General features: G+C 40.3%; 1 protein-coding gene across 1 annotated transcript in view; it reads left to right on the top strand.

The window, feature by feature from the left end:
- The window catches only part of GALNT4 (polypeptide N-acetylgalactosaminyltransferase 4), a 189517-nt gene that overhangs the window by 99484 nt on the left and 71312 nt on the right, over nt 1-18721 (top strand). The window contains exons 4-5 of the mRNA XM_089681040.1: nt 2536-2725; nt 4680-4865. Coding sequence (XP_089537166.1) covers nt 2536-2725; nt 4680-4865 — 376 coding nt within the window. The remainder of the gene's footprint in view (nt 1-2535; nt 2726-4679; nt 4866-18721) is intronic.

Here is an 18721-nt window from a genome sequence, read left to right as displayed (position 1 = left end):
CATTAAGGATGCCAACAGTGATTCTTTCATGAATGACTCTGCATTTTTACATATGGGCATGTCCACTGTGAATCTGTACATATTCACCACTCACCCATGCCCTGCATAGGAGCTGTATTGTTATTATTTCATCATCCTGTTATTATAGGAGCATCCGTACCCCCATTTATATTTCTAATTTTTTCACCCACATTGCCTTGATTAGGTTATGGGCAATCGTATTACTATATGGTGCCTGTTATTAGCCATTATTGCATAACGTTGCACAGTATTATATCTGATGGGACAATTTTTTTACACACCCCCTGCTGGTGGTGTAACCAATGTGTTGGTGCTGCAAATGCACTAGACAGGTTTCTGTCATTGCATATGCAGCACATCAATAATATTAAGACCCGTCTTGATGTTGCTTTTATGTGATTTTAGGTCTTTGTGTATTATCTCACACTGAGGTGATGGTGAACCAGGGTATTTACCCTATAGTCTATAACTATTCTGTAATAAAGCATAATTTTTGGGAATTATTCTGAGTATCGCATTCTGTCCATGATGTAACCACTTTTCTGTGAATCTCTTTTTCACAACCCTTCTTTTTTGTATGCATGTTTTTTGGTTACTGGGCAGAAACCATATATTGGGTGATACAGCATATTTATGAACCTCTACCCTCTCCTATTCTTTGCACCAAGATGGCGCCCACGCCGGAAGTGACGTCACCGCGTACCAGAAGTTCCTCCCCGCGTACCTATTTCCGGTACGCGGTGATGTCCATCTACACAAAAACTTTAGTGCATCTAAAGTGCCTAAGAATTTTTTTTACACTACTGTGTATATTGAAGATATATAATCACAAAAAAAATCCGTAATTGTTTTTCCAAAAAACAAACACACGGTGCAAATAAATTATCTGTGATTCCAAGGTCCAGTTAAATACTTGTGCAGGCTTCTTCTGGTTAAAGTGTATGTTTTAGTTTTGGATATGGTAAGGTTAAAACCTTCTTATTGGGTTGTTTTAGTTATTTATTTTGTTTGTGTGGTGTTTTTTTTTTTTCTTTTTTGCTGTTCTAGTCCTGCTGGGGGGATTTCCCTTCATTTTCTTTTACAAATAGTAAAGCTTCCACAAAAATATTGTGTGACGATAAAGGTAGTACAAAGGTTCAAACAAGACAGAATATTTTCTATAATTTTCTGTCTTAGAAATTCCCATCTTGTCACCAGAACATTTAACTCTTATTGGAGCATTTTTGCTCTCATGTCAGTTCTACATTTTAGAATTTCCTCTCACTTTATTTGTTTGTTACTTTATTTTTGCCTTGGCTGCTCAAAATGGTCATTCACTATGTTAACTTTTCATATAAAATAATGCAAAATGAATGTAGACTTCCGGGCTTATTAACTGTGCTTAAAAATGCTCCCTCCCCCCTCCTAACACCTATACTAACTAACCTGTGTAAACAAAAAAGTATATACGTACCTAATCTCAGGTCGCTCCAGTCGAGTCACATGATATCCCTGGTTGTTGGATCTTCCTCCTCTCCCCTGTAGTGACTGCTACCTCACACTATTTAGTATAGGTGTTAGGAAGGGGGAGGGTGCATTTTTAACATAGTTTAGTAAAGGCCCAAAATTCTACTTTAAAGTCTTTAAAGTGTTACTGGGTAAGGGGGGGAGGGGTTAAATAATGGGCAGTTTCCCTCCAGTGCTGACAGGTCTATACTCTTCTTCACTTATATGACCATTTTAGTTGCACTTTAGAAGTAGTACTTCATTTGATCTTGCATGCTTTAACAGCGTGTCTCTTTTGCTCAAGGGCTAATTTACACCAGTGAGTTGATCTGCATTTTAGTTCAGCTGTAAAATGCAGATCAGTGAAATGACATCTGAAAAACAGTAATTTCCAGTGTGTCCTATTCACACCATAATGCTGTGTCTGCATGTCAGTGGACATCACAATGTATGTCAATGGACGTCGGCACGTGTTAAAACTAAAATGGATGGAAATGTTAATGCATTTGCCATACATTTTAGCTCAAGTCAGTGTGAATTTGGCCCTAAAGTGGTTATAAAGCTGGGTTTTTTTTTAGAACCTTAATGCTTTGCCTGCATTGAAGTGAAAAAAAAATCCCCACTATTTCCCTCCCCTGCCTCTCTAAACACCCAAGCCTGTCAGCGGTCCAGCACTGTCCTAGGTCACCCCCCCATAGCAAGCGTCTTTCTATAGGGGACCCTGAAGAAGAGGAGCAAAGAGCACTAGTGGGGGACCCCAGAAATGGAGGAAGGAGACCACTCTGTGCAATACCATTACACAGGGCAGTAAATACCACCTGTTTATTATTTTAATCTAAAAAAAAATGCCTTTACAACCGCTGTTGTAAGTGACATTAAAAAAAAGAAAACAAAAAGAGGCTAGATTTTTTTCGATGAATATCAGTCATAAGTGTCCTCTGTGTAGCAAAGAGTTCATTTGTTTATATCTTCTTTTGGTAGTATTTCTGTGGAGCAAAGAGTTCATTTGTTTATATCTTCTTTTGGTAGTATTTCTGAAGTCTCAGCTGGAAAATTATATCAGTTCCCTGGAAAGAGTACGTTTAATCAGGACAACAAAACGTGAAGGACTTGTACGGGCACGACTAATTGGAGCAACTTACGCTACAGGTGATGTACTCACATTTTTGGATTGCCATTGTGAGTGCATTAATGGTTGGTTAGAACCACTTCTGGAAAGGTATGTGTAGACAATATTGTCAATTTTGAAATATTAGCCTCCTTGATTTCAATTGGAAAATGGTTGTGAAATGTTTTTTCTTTGCTGTCATTGTCCCATTAGGGGAAATATTAAATTTCTTTCTTGTAGACACAAGAGGAAATAGTGGGATAGTTTCCTTTCACACAGTTGTCGTTGAAACATTTTTGCTGATTGGTAAATATCCCCCCTATTCTTGTTCTGGCAACAATTCAAAATGTTGGATTTTCCCCTTCTTTCTGTCCCTGTGACAGTTGTCACCAGGTAAAATAGAGAGAAAAAATTGTCAGTGGGAAAACCAACAGCAATAAAAACCGATTTCAAGGAAAAAAAATTGCCTTTTTAGATTCACTTTAAAGGTTGCACCAATATCGGTATCTGTGCCGAATACTAGTTCAAATGCTCCGATACCTGAAACCTATACCTTTTGTGGTGAGATTTGAGCTCATACAAAATGAATAGGGCGCTCAAGTCGCTGATAAAAAGAAAACGGTATTAGTGCAACCCTACTTTTAAAGCTGTCTTTTTTTTTTTTTTTTTTTTTTAAATAAATAGGGTGAGCGGTTAAAGCAGAATAACAGTTAAAGTAGGATAACACTAATACTCCCCCCTCCAACCCCTGTTCTAACTAAGCTGTGTAACAGAGATGCATATTCAGTACTTACTATTTCCATGCAGCTCCGGTCTGGTTAGCTACTCTGTTCTCAGCCAGTGGAGGCTTCAGGGGAAAGGAGGGAGCACTGACAACGGATGGACCATTAAATACTGTAGTTGACATCATAGCTCTAGGTTTTACCAGCCGTTGTCAAGCGCTCTCTCATTTATCCTGCAGCCATTTGCTGACACAGGAGGATATCACATGACCTGACTAGAGCAGAATGAAAAAAAGTATACGCATATTTTTTACACAGGATAATTAGAATAGGTGTTCAAAGGTGAGAGGGAGTATTTTTAAGATTTGCTCATTTTATCCCAGAATTCAACTTTAATACTGATGAGACATACTCTATGAGCAGATTCATAGTAGAAAAGCTTGGTGAACCACTTATTGTTCTAGAACTAATGTGTACAGTTGGTGCTGTTGTATATACTGTATGTCCATAGATGCATAATGTCATCAACACATCAAAGATGCTCCAAATAAACCTTTTTCCGGTCGCACACATAAGCAACATTTGGAGCCTTAAAACAGCCCCTTTCTCAGTCAATAGTGAAGTTGTGCTTTATGAGCAGTTTTTCTGGTGCTTATCCTTGTTTATATGGTTATATGGATTCTCGGTTGTATATATATGTAAGCGGGAACTTCATGATTTTTCTTCATTATGCGGGCAGCAGTAATTACGTTGCTGCACTCATGAAAAGGCTGGTGTTGAAATCTATCTCTATATGCTCAAACATTGTTTTTTTATTTTAGAATTATTTTTTAGTTTTATTTTTTTTTTATGAGCATAAAATGAGCATAACACTCCTAACACAAGGCAGCATTTGTAAATGAGCGCAATAGGGATTGGGTTGAAAATTATAATCCTGGTGAATCTAAAGCTTGGCATAGATGGATCAAAATTCAGCCCGTTTAGCAAGGACCAGCCCAATTTTTCAATCTTTGTGTGGTCTGCCTGTTTGAAAGTTGATCATTAGATTGACTTCTGTTGAAAGGACACAATGAAAAGCTTGGTGTCGCTGTCAGGTCCCGGCGGTGTAGAGGGGTTTCCTGAACAAAAAATCCAACAATCTATGACCAGCCTGAGAATAAAATTAGTACTATCAGCATATATGTTATACATTGCTTTTTCACATGAGAAGGCCTTTAGTGTGCTCAAATGACAAGTTTAAAAAAGTTCACAATTAGAATGACGAGCTTTATCTTGTCTTGTCTCAGATGAGGAATATGATGATCAATCTCACTGAATAATTGCTTCATTTCTGTCTCTTTTAGAATTGGGGAGAATGAAACTGCAGTTGTCTGTCCTGTGATTGATACCATAGATTGGAACACCTTTGAATTTTACATGCAGACAGGGGAACCAATGATTGGAGGATTTGACTGGCGACTTACTTTTCAGTGGCATGCTGTGCCAGAGCAGGAGCGCCACAGAAGGAAATCCAGGATAGATCCAATAAGGTAATGTATTGGAACCATTAGTAACATCAACCTAAGCAAGGTCTGCTAGCTGAACATAAGTAAATATGAAGAATGTCAAAAAGATATATATATATATGACAGTAGGCAGGTAAAATCACCTGGTTGCGTCCAGGATGGCAGGTACATTTGTCCTAGATTCAAGCTCTATGTGGATTTGTTCCACTAGGGGGAAGTGCTGAGGCCTTCAGCAGTGAGGTAATGAGCCCAGCTGAAGGTACTGGGCTCATTAGGGCCTCTATAAAACTTCCCAGCCTGCATAGGGAGTTGCTCCATCCTGGAACCAGTTCTGTGCCTGTGTAGACTGGGGAGCTTCATAGCTGTCTGAGCGGTGAGACAAATGCCTGTATGGCCAACCTCTAAATAACAAGGAGATAGGGACTGGGTGCAGCACAAGGATGCACCTAGTTGATAGCGAGGAAAGCTGTGTGTATAGTAAGTGGCCAAGCTGGCAAGGATTTATTTTCATGTTTCTTTCTGTTTAGATGTTTTTCCTCTTGTAAATAGTGTAAATATACGGCACCTTTGTTTTCTCACCTAAACTGCTCTTTTGCTGTGCCTGTTTTTGTGTTGTGAACTCATCCAGGGGGTCACACACACTCGCTGCCGAGCAAACCCCATTACACATTGTAGAGGTCCGCGGGCAGTTTCTGGTAAATAAAGGCCAGCATGGAGGAGATGGCTCTGGCAAATGCCAATCAACAACAGACTAATGCAGGTCTCCAACAGAGCATTGCAGCCCAGCAGCAAGCCCTGGAACAAGCGGAGGCCTACCATAGGGAATTGCTGGCACAGCAGGAATAGAGGCACCAGCAAACAAGTTGAGGACATCATGAAGCAGCTCCAGCAGAGGCAGCAGACTGAGGCTGGGAGTGATTCCGGTAATACACCATCATTTTGTGTGAGCCGTTTATTGCCAAACATGACTGGAGAGGATGATCCTGAGGTGTTTTTAACCACATTTGAACGGACTGCTAAAAGGGAAAAGTGGCCTAAGGAGCAGTGGGCTGGACTGATGGCCCCATTCTTAGCTGGTGAGTCATAGAAAGCTTACTATGACCTGCAGCCTGACCAAGCAAAAGACTATGATGTGCTGAAAGTAGAAATATTGGCACGGTTGGGCGTTACCCTCACTGTCCGGGCTCAGCGTGTGCATAATTGGACTTTTCAGCTTGGGAAACCCCCCAGGTCGCAGATGTATGATCTCATTCACCTGAGCAGGAAATGGCTGCAGCCAGAGACTTTGACCGCACAAAAGGTTGTGGAACGTGTGGTTATGGATCGGTTCCTGAGATCTCTTCCTAATGCCATTCAAAGTGGGTCAGCCATGGAGACCCAGAGACAGCGGACAAGATTGTGGATCTAGTTGAGAGGTACTTGGCTATGGAGAACCTGACCTGCTCTTCCAGAGACTCAGACTTTCCACCCTAAGACCAGACCATCCCCAGTGGCGGGTAAGATGGTACCAGGGTGGAGAGAGTAAAAGGGTGGGAGTCCTTCCCAATGTCTGGCGAGAGCAGCCGAGAAGGTCAAGGCCACAAGAGGCGGCGAAAAAGGTTATTTGCTACCGCTGCCAGCAAGAGGGACATATTGCAGCCAATTGCCCAGTTGTGGATAAGCCAATGCAATGTGGCTTTCTAAGGGACAGACGTCAGTCGCTGTTTACGACAGTCGCATGCACTGCCAGCTGGGGAACCGAGGAACATTTATGTAAAATGTATATCAATGGGAGGAATGTTGTTGTGTTGCTGGATTCAGGTAGCCTGGTAACCTTGATAAAAGAGGAATTAGTCACTACAGAGGTCTCTGGGCATAAAAAAGTGGCTGTTGTGTGCATGGGGACACCAGAGAGTATCCAGTGGCAACCATGTCTTTTGGGACCCCCAAAGGTAACCTGTCTTATCAGGTAGGGTTGGTGCCTCACTTACCACATGATGCCATTGTGGGGAGGGATTTTCCAATATACTGGGAACTCTGGGATTGTCCTGACCACTCCCACTGTCTCCCCTTAAGACCAGGAAGGTGAATCCCAGGAATCCTTTGAGTGTGGTGCGGACTCTCCTGAGTTCCCCTTGTCGATATTAGCAGGGAAGACTCAAGGAACTAGGGAGGAGCCTACATCTTCAGCCGAAAACATGCCGGCTTAGAGGTGACTTAGAGGTTCACAGGGAATGTGTTGCCACCGAACAATTAAAAGACCCTGCACTGATAAAAGCACGGGAAAATGTGGTAAAATTAGATGGCGAACTAGTGAGCTCATGTAAGACTAAAGGGACCTACTATATCGAGTCACTCAAGCGGTGGAAGAAACCATTGAGCAACTGGTGGTACCCAAACCTTGCAGGAAGTTGGTGTTGGAGTTAGCCCATGGACACATCCTTGGAGGTCATTTGGGCACAGTGAAAACCCGAGAGAGAGTATTGCAGAGGTTCTATTGACCTGGGGTCATTAGGAAAATAGAAAATTACCGTTCCTCGTGCCCTGTGTGTCACAAGTCAGTCCCTATGCCCCATTTCCGTAATCCACTCGTACCTCTTTCCATCATTGAGGTCCCTTTTGAGAGGATCACAATGGATTTGGTAGGTCTGCTGGTGAAGTCCGCAAGGGGGCATCAGTACATGTTGGTCATACTTGACTATGCAACCCGCTATCCAGAAGCAATTCCGCTCAGAAATACCTCTGCCAAGACCATAGCTAAGGAGCTATTTCTCATTTTCAGCCGAGTGGGTATTTCAAAGTAACTGCTTACGGACCAGGGTACCCCCTTTATGTCCCGGGTGATGAAAGAGTTATGCAAGTTGTTCAAAGTAACACAATTGCGCACCTCTGTGTATCATCCCCAAACAGACGGGTTGGTTGGAAGGTTCAACAAAACCCTGAAACAAATGTTAAGGAAGGTGGTGGATAAAGATGGAAAGGGTTGGGATTATCTAATACCTTATTTCATGTTTGCCATCCTGGAGGTACCCCAGTCCTCTACGGGTTTTTTCACTTTGAGTTGCTATGTGGGAGACACCCAAGAGGGCTGTTGGATACTGCCAAGGAAACTTGGGAAAGTGATAGTTCTTTTGACAATTGTTTTCTGATCCCCATGGCTCAGTATCTAGCCTAGTCAGTGCGTCCACATAAGAGCTAAAGCTCATTGACTATTTATACACTGACACTAATTGCTATTTAGAAAGCCACAGATGTGGGACATTAACCCGTGTGTGTCACCTTGTGTGTCTGTACCAAGGCCAAACATTCCAGGGTATGTAAACTTTTGATCATGGCCATTTAAGTGATTTCTGTTATTATGATTTTAGAAGGAGCCAAACAACTATTTGATAATAAATGGCTTCATTTGATCATCATCCTTCAATAAAAGAGCATTTTTTGGCATGATCAGTCATATTCTTAATATCAATGCCAATATTTCACAATTTCAGCCAGGGTATGCAAACTTTTGAGCACAACTGTATGTACATGTCGTTTTTTTAATTCATTTCAAAATAAACTTCTTGCACGTTGTCATTATGGGGTATTGTTTGTAGAATGTTGAGGAAAAAATGAATTGAATCCATTTTGGAATAAGGCTGTAGCATAACAAAATGTGGCAAAAGTTAAGCGCTGTGAATACTTTCTGGATGCACTGTATATATAATCTCACTTCTGATCCATTCCAGACACTTTTTCGTTTATTTGTTTTTGATAGAGTAGGGAAAGGTTAAAATATCAGGATTTTACAATGCTATCTGGCCATACTGGGGAATTTGTCCATTTATACAGGACAGCAATCATGTGACTGGCCTATCCTCCAGTTACGAAAGAGAACTCTGTGACACATCAGGCTTCATGCCTTGGCCTACATAAAGGGCCATAAAACGCAGACCACTGTGAGGAGTAACTTTGTGATGCATAGCGATAATGACATCCACTCTTTTTTTAAATGGGCTCCAAAACATATGTAGGTCTGTGGAGAAGAGATATAACTTCTGACAATGGTTCTATGGTAGTCTGTTCCTTCCAGTCTCATTGACCATGGCACCCCACTTCTTGCATGGGCAACACAGAGACAAGTAGTGAGGTCACAGACAGAAGTAAAATCTGTCCTTTCCCTAACCAAATGGGGAAAAAAAATAGTTTGACACACAATAGAGAGAGCCCTATTTCATATATTTGTTCAGATGTGGTGGGCCAATAGATATTGGAATTTATGTAGTTAAAGTGTGTAAATGTGAAGTTGATAACTACCTGTTTTTCAGCTTGAGGATTTTGTTGTATTGTTCTGCAAGTGGCATGGACAGCACTAAAAAACAAATTTAGCCTATGCATGCCACATCCCTATTTTACTTGAGAAGCACAGTACCTATTTGACATGGCGGGGACTTTAGAGGCACAAAAAAAACTTACAGCTTTAAAAAAAATTAAAAAGTTTGTTTTCTACCAAAAAAGACTCCTTTTAAAATCAAGTTTCCAATTCCATGTCAGATAAAATCTTATTCTTATTCAAGCTCAATGCGCTTCACGGAATGTATCCACTTCATCAGAAACTATAAACATGATAGATGAACATTTCTTGATATAAAAGTACATGAGAATACAACATATTCATAAATTTCATGATGTGTAAAGTTGGCCATAGATGGTTCAAATCTCATTCTGTTTCTGCTGAACCGGCCGAGATTCGAACCATGTATGGGCCAGCTGAATGTACTGAAGTCGATCGATCAGTCAACCTAGGTAAAACCAGCCTCATGGAATTTTCATGCGATTATTGCTAGTGGCTATTATAGCCACTAGTAATAGTCACTGTGCTCTCCCAGTGGGGATGGCTTCTTTAATGGACAAGCTTTGGCAATTGCCTCTTGCACTACCTGGTTATAAAGAAATGTAAACAATCTTGCACAGCTGGAAATATGAATTCAGTTCTTATTTCTGGCAGAAAGGTGAGTTAGAAACCCTCATTCTTGTAAAAACTTGACTGGTTTCAAAATGAACTGAGATTTTGTAGGCACATTCAGCCTTGGATAACAGAAAAAGCTAATTGTGCTGAAACAAAAACAGCAGCAGAGGTACAGTTTGAAGGTATGGCTGACTCCTTCTGTATATCCATTAGTCTGGGCATGGAGTTATGCCTCTCATAAGCATGTCATTCTCAAAATGATGTATAATACCTTTGAAAACCTTTATATGTTTTGCCACACCAATCTAGCACTGCAAGTGGAATCTCTTTAACTAGTCAAGTGGATGAGATGTCTTACAACCTCAGTAGGATTAGCAGACAGTGGGGGCTATTGACTAAAACTTGAGTGCAAAATCCGGTGCAACTCGGCATTGAAACTAATAAACTTCCAGGTTTTATTGCCAAAATCTTAAATGAACAAGCTGAAGTTGGAAGCTGATTGGCTACCATGCACAGCTGCACCAGATTCTGAGTGCACCAGTTTTAGTGAATCTCCCTCAGTGACTATATCCAAACGACATCTAGCAGATCATAGAAAGTTTTTACTCAAAAACTTGTGAAAACCATACAGATGAAAATCATGGTGTGTGTTGTGTGTATATCTCCAGCTTATCACAGTACACGTGGAGAATAAAAATGGAGACCAAGCATGAAGAAGGGAACTAACTACATAGAACATGCCCAATGTGTCTCTTCCTCAGAGTGAGGAAGAGACAAATTGTTAAAAGGCAAAGAGACAATGGGGTTAATTTAGTAAAGCTGGAGAGTGCAAAATCTGGTGAGGAAACCAAGCAGCATCCAGTTTTTGTTTTTTTTTTGTCAAAGCTTAATTGAGCAAGCTGAAGTTAGAATCTGGCTGCCATGTTTTAGTAAATGAACCGCAATGCATATGTAACATGATATGAACTGTCTCATGATCTCACAGTGCTGCCTGGAACTTCATGAAGTTTAACAATTTATTTTACAAGTGCACATGTTGTTTCCATTGCTGAGGGAATTCCCTTTATTGGTATAAAAAAGCAAAAAAATTTAGGTTTTCAGATGGGAAAGCTCAACAATTAAGTCTGTAGAATGTTCTTTGCCATTGCTTCATTTTAACTAAGAAGAACTGATTTGGGTTTATGCACAAATACAGATATGCATAAGTTCTAAGTACAACTAGGAAAATGAAAGAGGATAACATGGGGTGGCAGTGAGATGGATATGGGAGGAGTTTTCTCTTTATGCTTGCATTTTCATTTTCTTACACACAACACATCTGTGCTTATAGGTTTAAGAATGACTTGTCTAAAACCTAATAATTGTCCTCTGTTCCATTTTTGTGACATCTGAGCTCTGAAGATGGTAAAAATGGGCTGAGATAGAAAGGACTGAAGTTTTTCCCCTTTTATATAACTGATCACATATCCTCTGTTCTCAGCTGCATAAAGAGCTTAGAGTGCTTGGGGAGCAGAAACTGCAGAACACTGAACTTTTCAGTGAATGGCTGGTGGGGAGGGGGGCATGGCAGCAGAACACTGAACTTTTTTTTTTTGGGGGGGGGGGGGGTTGGGTGGTTGGTGGAATCAGCCCAATTAGAAAACTGACAATGCTGTGCTTCCTTGCCCAGTGTGGTCAATTTTAATAGGAAATCAGAGAAACTAGCAGGAACACTTGGTATTTCACACAAAGGAAGCAATACAAAGAGAACAGGATCAGGGTGGATTTAAATCACTATTGAAAAGGCTCGATTTAAATAATTTTTAAAGACCAACTGTCATCGCTGTCCCTCAGTGGCTCCTTCTCTGACCTGCTGTTGACTCACCGACAGTCCCATTCACTTTAATGTGATGGCTCGTAATGCTGCAGTGACACAAGATGAGGTACATGGCGGCACCAAGTGAGTGGATGCCCGCTAACAGGCGCTGCCATGATGGATGGATCTAAAATGACAGGTGCTCTTTAAATCTCACTCTTGCTGGTAGTTAGAATCTTTTAAAATTTGCAAACCAAATAAAGGTTTACTTTTTAGAATAATAAGCTGTCAGGTAAGAATAACATCGATATCTGAATCGATTTTAGGTTAATAGGTTAATCAAACATAGTTGAACTACTCAAATTCTTTTATTTCATGTTTTTTCTCATGGTTACTGTGAAATTGTGTGAATGTATTAATGCAGTGCATGTTATCTCAGCTTGCAGAGCTTGGATTCGTTGAATGAGTTTAGTAAAAATTTCAATATTGCAGAATATACAGCCTCATGCTACGTAACTAAGCTCCACTTCATGCGGAATAAACTAAATTATTAATGTATCTTAAATAGAAAATTATCTTTAGATAAATAGATTTTTACTCCAAAAGCATTTAAATTTGATAAAATTTTAAAAAAAACCTGATTTTCTTTTTCTTTTATTTAAATCATCAACACAATACTTTTTCATACAAGCACATGGTACAGCAGGTACATATAAGGAATATGAAATGCTGGGTTTACATATTCTTTAACCTATTTAGGACCGCCCGCCTGCATAGTACTGCTGATGGGCGGCTCTTATAGGCACAGCAACATACCTGAACGTTGCAGGCCTTTTCCAGGTACAGGACGCATGTACACTTGTTAGGCACACACTTGACCCCTTGATTACCCAGAGATGTTAACGCCTTCCCAGCCAGTGTCATACAGTATTATCACAGATCACTGTATTAGTGTCACCTGTGGATATCCGTGTCAGTCAGTTTGCATCCAGTGTCAGTGTCAGAATGCCTGCCACACTATCACAGTCCCACTATAAGTCATTGATCACCTCCATTTCTATTGTAGTATTAAAAAAAAAAAACTTTTCAGTGTGTGTATATATATATATATATATATATATATATATATATATCATAGTTTGTAGAAGCTATAACTTTCACACAGATCAATCAATATATACTTATTGGGATTTTGCTTTTTACCAAAGACATGTAGCAGAATACATTTTGGCCTAAATTTATGCAGAAGTTAGATTTTTTTAACATTTTTTATTGGATAGGTTCTGCAGCAGAAAGTAAAAGTATTGTTTTTTTTCCCGAATTTTCAGTCTTTATTCGTTTATATGATTAAAAAAAACAGTAGTGTTCAAATTCCATCATAAGAAAGCTGTAATTGTGTGGAAAAAAATTATATAAATTTTTTGTTTGGGTATAGCTTTGCACGACCACGCAATTATCAGGTAAAATAGCACAGTGCTAAATAGCGAAAAATGGCCTGGTCATGAAGGGGGTAAAACCTTCCGAAGCTGAAGTGGTTAATCAGCATAATTGCTCGGCAAGTCTTTTATGGATGGTTTATGATTCTCATCAGCCTTAACACAGTGATTTGTATACTTTAGTTTATATCAAAGCTACATAGATTTTATCAATTCCAACAAATTTTAATGAAATAATGTCCCAGGACCTTTCAGGAATAGAAAGATATTTCAATAAGCCCAAGGCATTAGTTTTGCTGCTGTTATTTTTTATGTAAACTGCATGTCAACTGAGTTTATTTTTTATATACTATATATATGTATTCTTTATTTATAGATTTGAAGTATTAAGACACTTAGGCCCCTTTCACACTGTCTTTTTTTCAGGCGGACCCAATCGGACCTTCCATTCTCCTCTATGGAGTGCTGTATGTAAACAGACTTGTGTCCGATTACACCAGCCTACCTCCAATCCAATCCGCTAAAAATAAACTGAAGGTGTAACTGAACTGGACCCAGACTGCACTAGGGTATTTCCATTAAACTCCCACTTCCCTGTCCGAACACAGATCCACGGACACCACTCGAAGTAAAATCAGAAAATAGACTGCTTTATTTTAACACAGACACAAGATATAAACATTCAAGAGAACAACCCACCTCCCTGCATAAGAACACAGGGCGCGGCAAACCAAATCTAGCAATAAGAAACACATCAGCAGACAGTCCCATCAGGGGGAAGGGCTGCTGGAAACAACCCCACCAAGCCAATACACAAACACATGCATCCCATAATAGTTTGCTCCCAAGCCAGACACACAATAGAACAATGGAATGCACCACATGGCAGTACAATGAACAACCCCCACACCCCACCTATACATGTCTACACAATATCAGGACATTCCACCCTGTACCCCTAACAGGCACAGGATGACTTACACATAGGAGGGATATGGGGAGCTGAGACAGGGGTCTCCCCACCCCTCCAACGTGAGTTGTGTTCCATGGGCCCCCCACCTAAAGTCACTCCCGTCACAGAAGGGCGATCCATTCCCCTTCTATCTAGCAGATTGAATTGGATGCGTTTACACCTGGCTTCCCATAGAGCAGAGCAGGCTGTGCCTGTAACTGCTCTGCAGAAAAAGAATGGACACTGACCTGTCATCCTCTGGCTCTGCTCAGCAGGGGATCAGCTGACAGATCCCCCACTGAGCAAAGCGCAGGCAGCCCCCTGCAAAAGGGGCCATATTGTAACACACGTGAAGTTACAAAAAGTATCAAAGATTTGCATGGCATAGCATTAAAGTCATAATCATTACCTAATTGATGAATGGAAGAAATGAGTAAGTAATGATCATACAACAATGTATGTTGAAAAAGCCCTACCAAAATAATAGGGCTCAAATTGTAGCACCAGGTACAGAACCGTTTAATCATCAATTTCTCAGCTGTTAGATTGGAATAATACTGTTCTGAGATTTTGAACAATGACCCTGCGGAGGAAGTATATAGATATTAAATCGAAAATCAATGAGAGGGCTTATAAGACAAGGAAGAAGAATTGATGAGTAAGTGTTAAAAAGAAAAACGTAAGTAGAAGACACAAGGGAGGGGAAAGAAAAAAGAGGATAGTGAAAAGGAGGAGGAAGGAGGGAAAACCGGTTGAACCAGGTTGAGGTAACCGACATCGAATAATGCTCAGATTATTAGCATGGATGATTAGTCAAAAGAGAGTTGATCTCTTGTCAGATGATATATTGCTTCGTAAGTTGTTTGAACTCATCACTGCAGGTAAATTATAGCTAATAAAACCATGTGGCAGTAAATTTAGAATAGTTGCTTTTAAGGTGCTAGTCAGACATTCCATTTGTCTGATGTCTTCAACTCGATTAATCCTTTACTGGATTGTAGGGATGCAGGTGATTTCCACAGTGTAGGAGTACAAGAACAAGCAGGACTGATCAAGTGGCAAACTGCTTACTTTTTGTATGCCTTAACAGGAATCAAAGTTGTAGTGTAGAAAAAGAAAACTGGAATTTTGAGAATTTTCCTGTCCCAACATAGTTATAATGTGTCCCTAATAGAGAAGTATAGCCAAAGCCCTTTTGGTCATACTACTTTTGTGAGTCACAGGAGTGCATTTACTTGTGCTTTCCTGTGACCCAGAATAAGCAGAGGGCTAAAGCTAATGTCACAGAGCTGCTCCAGACCCTGGAGGGATGTCGACAATATTATCGGGATCCACCCAGATGCCTTATATGCAGTTGGCTCAGCCTTTCAGTGCACTGATGAGAGCTTGAGCTAGATGCTCCTACCCCTTCCCCAGCCCAAAGCTATAATGCTTGTTAGAGGGGCAGAGTAGAGAGCAGTGACTGACAGTCCCTTCTCTCTGCTCAGTGCGGACCCAAGAAGTGATCGATTAGCATTCACATGATTTCTCAGTTCTTGGGCTTAGAGCTGGTGGGGACAGCAGCAGCATTGGCCCAGTTCTGCAACAGGTAGGTAAGTATGTATGTTTTTGTAGAATTCACATACTTCCCCTTTTAAATACTACAAGTTCTTATGATCTTTAAAAATCATTTATAGGATAGGCTACACTATGATGTCATTCATCAATAGCTGGTTTGATCGCCCAGAGTTCTTGGTCCTTCATTTCATAGTTATTCCCAACAGCGCTTGATTTCCTGGAAAAAAGGATACAGGATGCATAAAGTATTTAGGTCCTTGGCATTATGAGGTGCCAACCTCCAGGATATATAGCAAAGCTGGATATGGGTTCTTTAGGATAGGTGCTGCAGTAAGTTGTCTGTTCAACCTGTAAAATTTAGACTGCAGTTCAGGGGACCTTAAAAAAACAGTCCTGCTTCTTGAGCAGAGTAATGGTGCAATAATATCTGATAACACTTTTTAATACAATTTCTGTGAAAATGTGTGAATCCAATGAATCACTGTACCTCTTTATGCATTTGGGGTGGCAAATTTAGAAAAGAGGGTACGTTTTAAGGGTCTATTGCCATGCCACCAGTAGAGATAAGTTCAATGAACTGAACGACCTGTTGTGCAAATTCACATTTCGTTGCTTAGGTATAGAGGCCATAATGTTAACAATATGCTGGAATGTGGTGGATGCATTGCAAAGACCGAAGGGTATACAAAGGTACTAATAGTAGCCAAAGCATGTTCAGAATGCTATTTTCTATTCACCACCCTGTTAAGTGAATGATCTTTTTTTTTTTTTTTTTTTTTTCTTCTATGAACAATATTCTGGCTCCAGCTACAGTTGATGATATAAAGGGATGGATCAATTCCTTGAGGTTTTAGTCAGTCTATTCCTTCAGGTCCTCTAGCTAAGGCTTCAAGACTGCAAGAATTCTCCCAAATAGAGTTTCTGCCCTGGGACAGTTGTAAGTTCTGTGCAGTGGAAGTACCCCTGCTTTTTGTTTGTCAAACAAACTCCAGAAGTCATGATAGGGTTAAGGAAAGTCTGTATTTCAGAGCTGGGCTCAGGCAACAGAAGGGAAGCCAGTTCTGTAAGCAAACAGTAGTCAGACTAGAACATAACCCTGCCCATACTCCAGTCATTGTGAGGAATTGTGTGTCTATAGCTACAGCAAAGCCAGAATAATCAGAAACCAGGGAGATACAGTGATGTCTAGGTTTAGTAATTCTCTGTGCCCACGATTATTCGTTAGAGGATGGCTCTGCTGGGAACTGGGTCACAATTTGATGTTTGACCCATCAAATTGAACAGAAAGTCTTTTTAGAAATTGTTCAGAGGTATATGATGCTGTTGTGCACAGTCATGGTCCATGAAACCACTTCATGTGCCGAGTCCATTTATATACTGGATTTGGATTGTCATTTTTGGAGACTACATGTAGACAGGGCTATATGAATGAAATGAACTTCAACTAGATAATCACAATCGGAAGAGGAGGAGTGACATCTACTGACCTTTGTAAGATAGGTCTCTATATGGTGTCCCATCCCACCATAGTATAAGCAGAGATTATTCTGGTGTCATTGTAACATAATAGTGGGGGATTTGAAAGACCCAGCCTCATAGACTACTAGCTTTTCAGTAGCAGCCACAGTAGGTGTTGAAGAGCTTGCAGCAGCAGGAGGTGCATCTTTAGGAAACTTCCAAGTTGAGTGAAACTGGCTGGCATTCTTAGACTTGAGCTGCCTTAGATGGCAATTTATTTGAATTGACACCAGGAGAGCTCCTTCAGTGAGCTCCAAAAGCAAGGAAACAACAAAGCCTACTTTAGTGGATTCTAATGAGAAGGTTCAAGACTGCAACGTGAAGTTGAGTTGACCTGTTTTGTGAAAGCTCAAAGCTTGAATTGGTTCCCTGTGAATCTTTCTGCAGTAGACATGTGGGATTCTTTTTGGGGATACAACCATTGTGGGTAATTGGATGAATGTTTCTGAATCAGCTGAGGCTAGAGAAGTAGGTCTTGTTTATGCCAGGTTTCAATTTGACTCTGAAGTTGCAAATCTCCATCTTTAGGCCCTTTCGCCGCTTACGTCATAGCTGCAGACCTTTGATCATATTTGGTAGACCAATAAATAGTAGTTTATTTTCTCACATTTTAAACTATATAAAAACACCAACTGTGGGGCAAGTATTCATAGTTTTATTTTTAATCAAAGATATAGCGCAGACTATTCCCCTTCATATTTTTCCTACAGTGAGGTTTATGTTGCCCTTTGCTATATTTTTGCCTGCAGGTGTACCTGCAGAGCTGTGACCAACACAACGTGCTGTGAAGGGACGCTCTCATAGCAGTAATTTATGGAGCAGGTAGGTTGTGCAGTCCTAGAGCACCACTACAGCTGGCTGTACCCTCCTAAGTATGTCACATATTGCTTCCCTTCATAGAACTGTACATGATTGATGCTTGACTCTGCAAACATTTTTCCAGCTAGGTGGAATTTATTTTATACCACCACACCATAACCTGTATGTCTGTACTGATATCTTAATTCATACTCTTTAAAAGCCATGGATTCCATACACTGTACTGATTATGACAAGCTAGCCGAGAACAGCTCTATACAGTTAGGAAGAAATTGCTGTATCTGTACTCCAGTGGTTCAGGATGTATACAGTTAGTTCCATATATATTTGGCCACAGGCACAATTTTAGTTTTTTCAGGTATTTACCAAAACATGTTCAAGCTATAGTTATATAATAGATATGATCTGAAAGTGCACACTCTCAGGTTTAATTTGAGGGTATGTAAATCCAAATTGGAGGAAGGGTTTAAGAATTACAGCTCCTAAGAGTAGCCCCCCCCCCTTTTTCAAGGGACCAAAAGTAATTGGACAATTTGAATATAATCATAAATAAAATGTTCATTTTTAATATTTTGTTGAGAATCTTTTACTGACAATGACTGTCTGAAGTCTGGAACCCATGAACATTACCAAAGACTGGGTTTCCTCCTTTCTGGTGCTTTGCCAGGCTCTAACTGCAGCTGTCTTCAGTTGTTCTTTGTGGGTCTTTCTGCCTTTTAGTTTTGCCCTCAGCAAGTGAAATACATGCTCAATTTTGTTGATATCAGGTGATTGACTCGGCCATTGCAGAATATTCCACTTCTTTTCAATCAAAAGCTCCTGGGTTGCATTTGCAGTGTGTTTTAGATCATTGCACATCTGTACTGTGAAGTGATG

The sequence above is a fragment of the Staurois parvus genome, unplaced genomic scaffold (genome assembly GCF_062004578.1).
Source record: "Staurois parvus isolate SC_StPar_1 unplaced genomic scaffold, SC_StPar_1.0 ptg000257l, whole genome shotgun sequence".
NCBI lineage: Eukaryota > Metazoa > Chordata > Amphibia > Anura > Ranidae > Staurois > Staurois parvus.
Note: the sequence above shows the minus strand (reverse complement) of the source record. Positions and strands in the feature narration are given on the sequence as shown.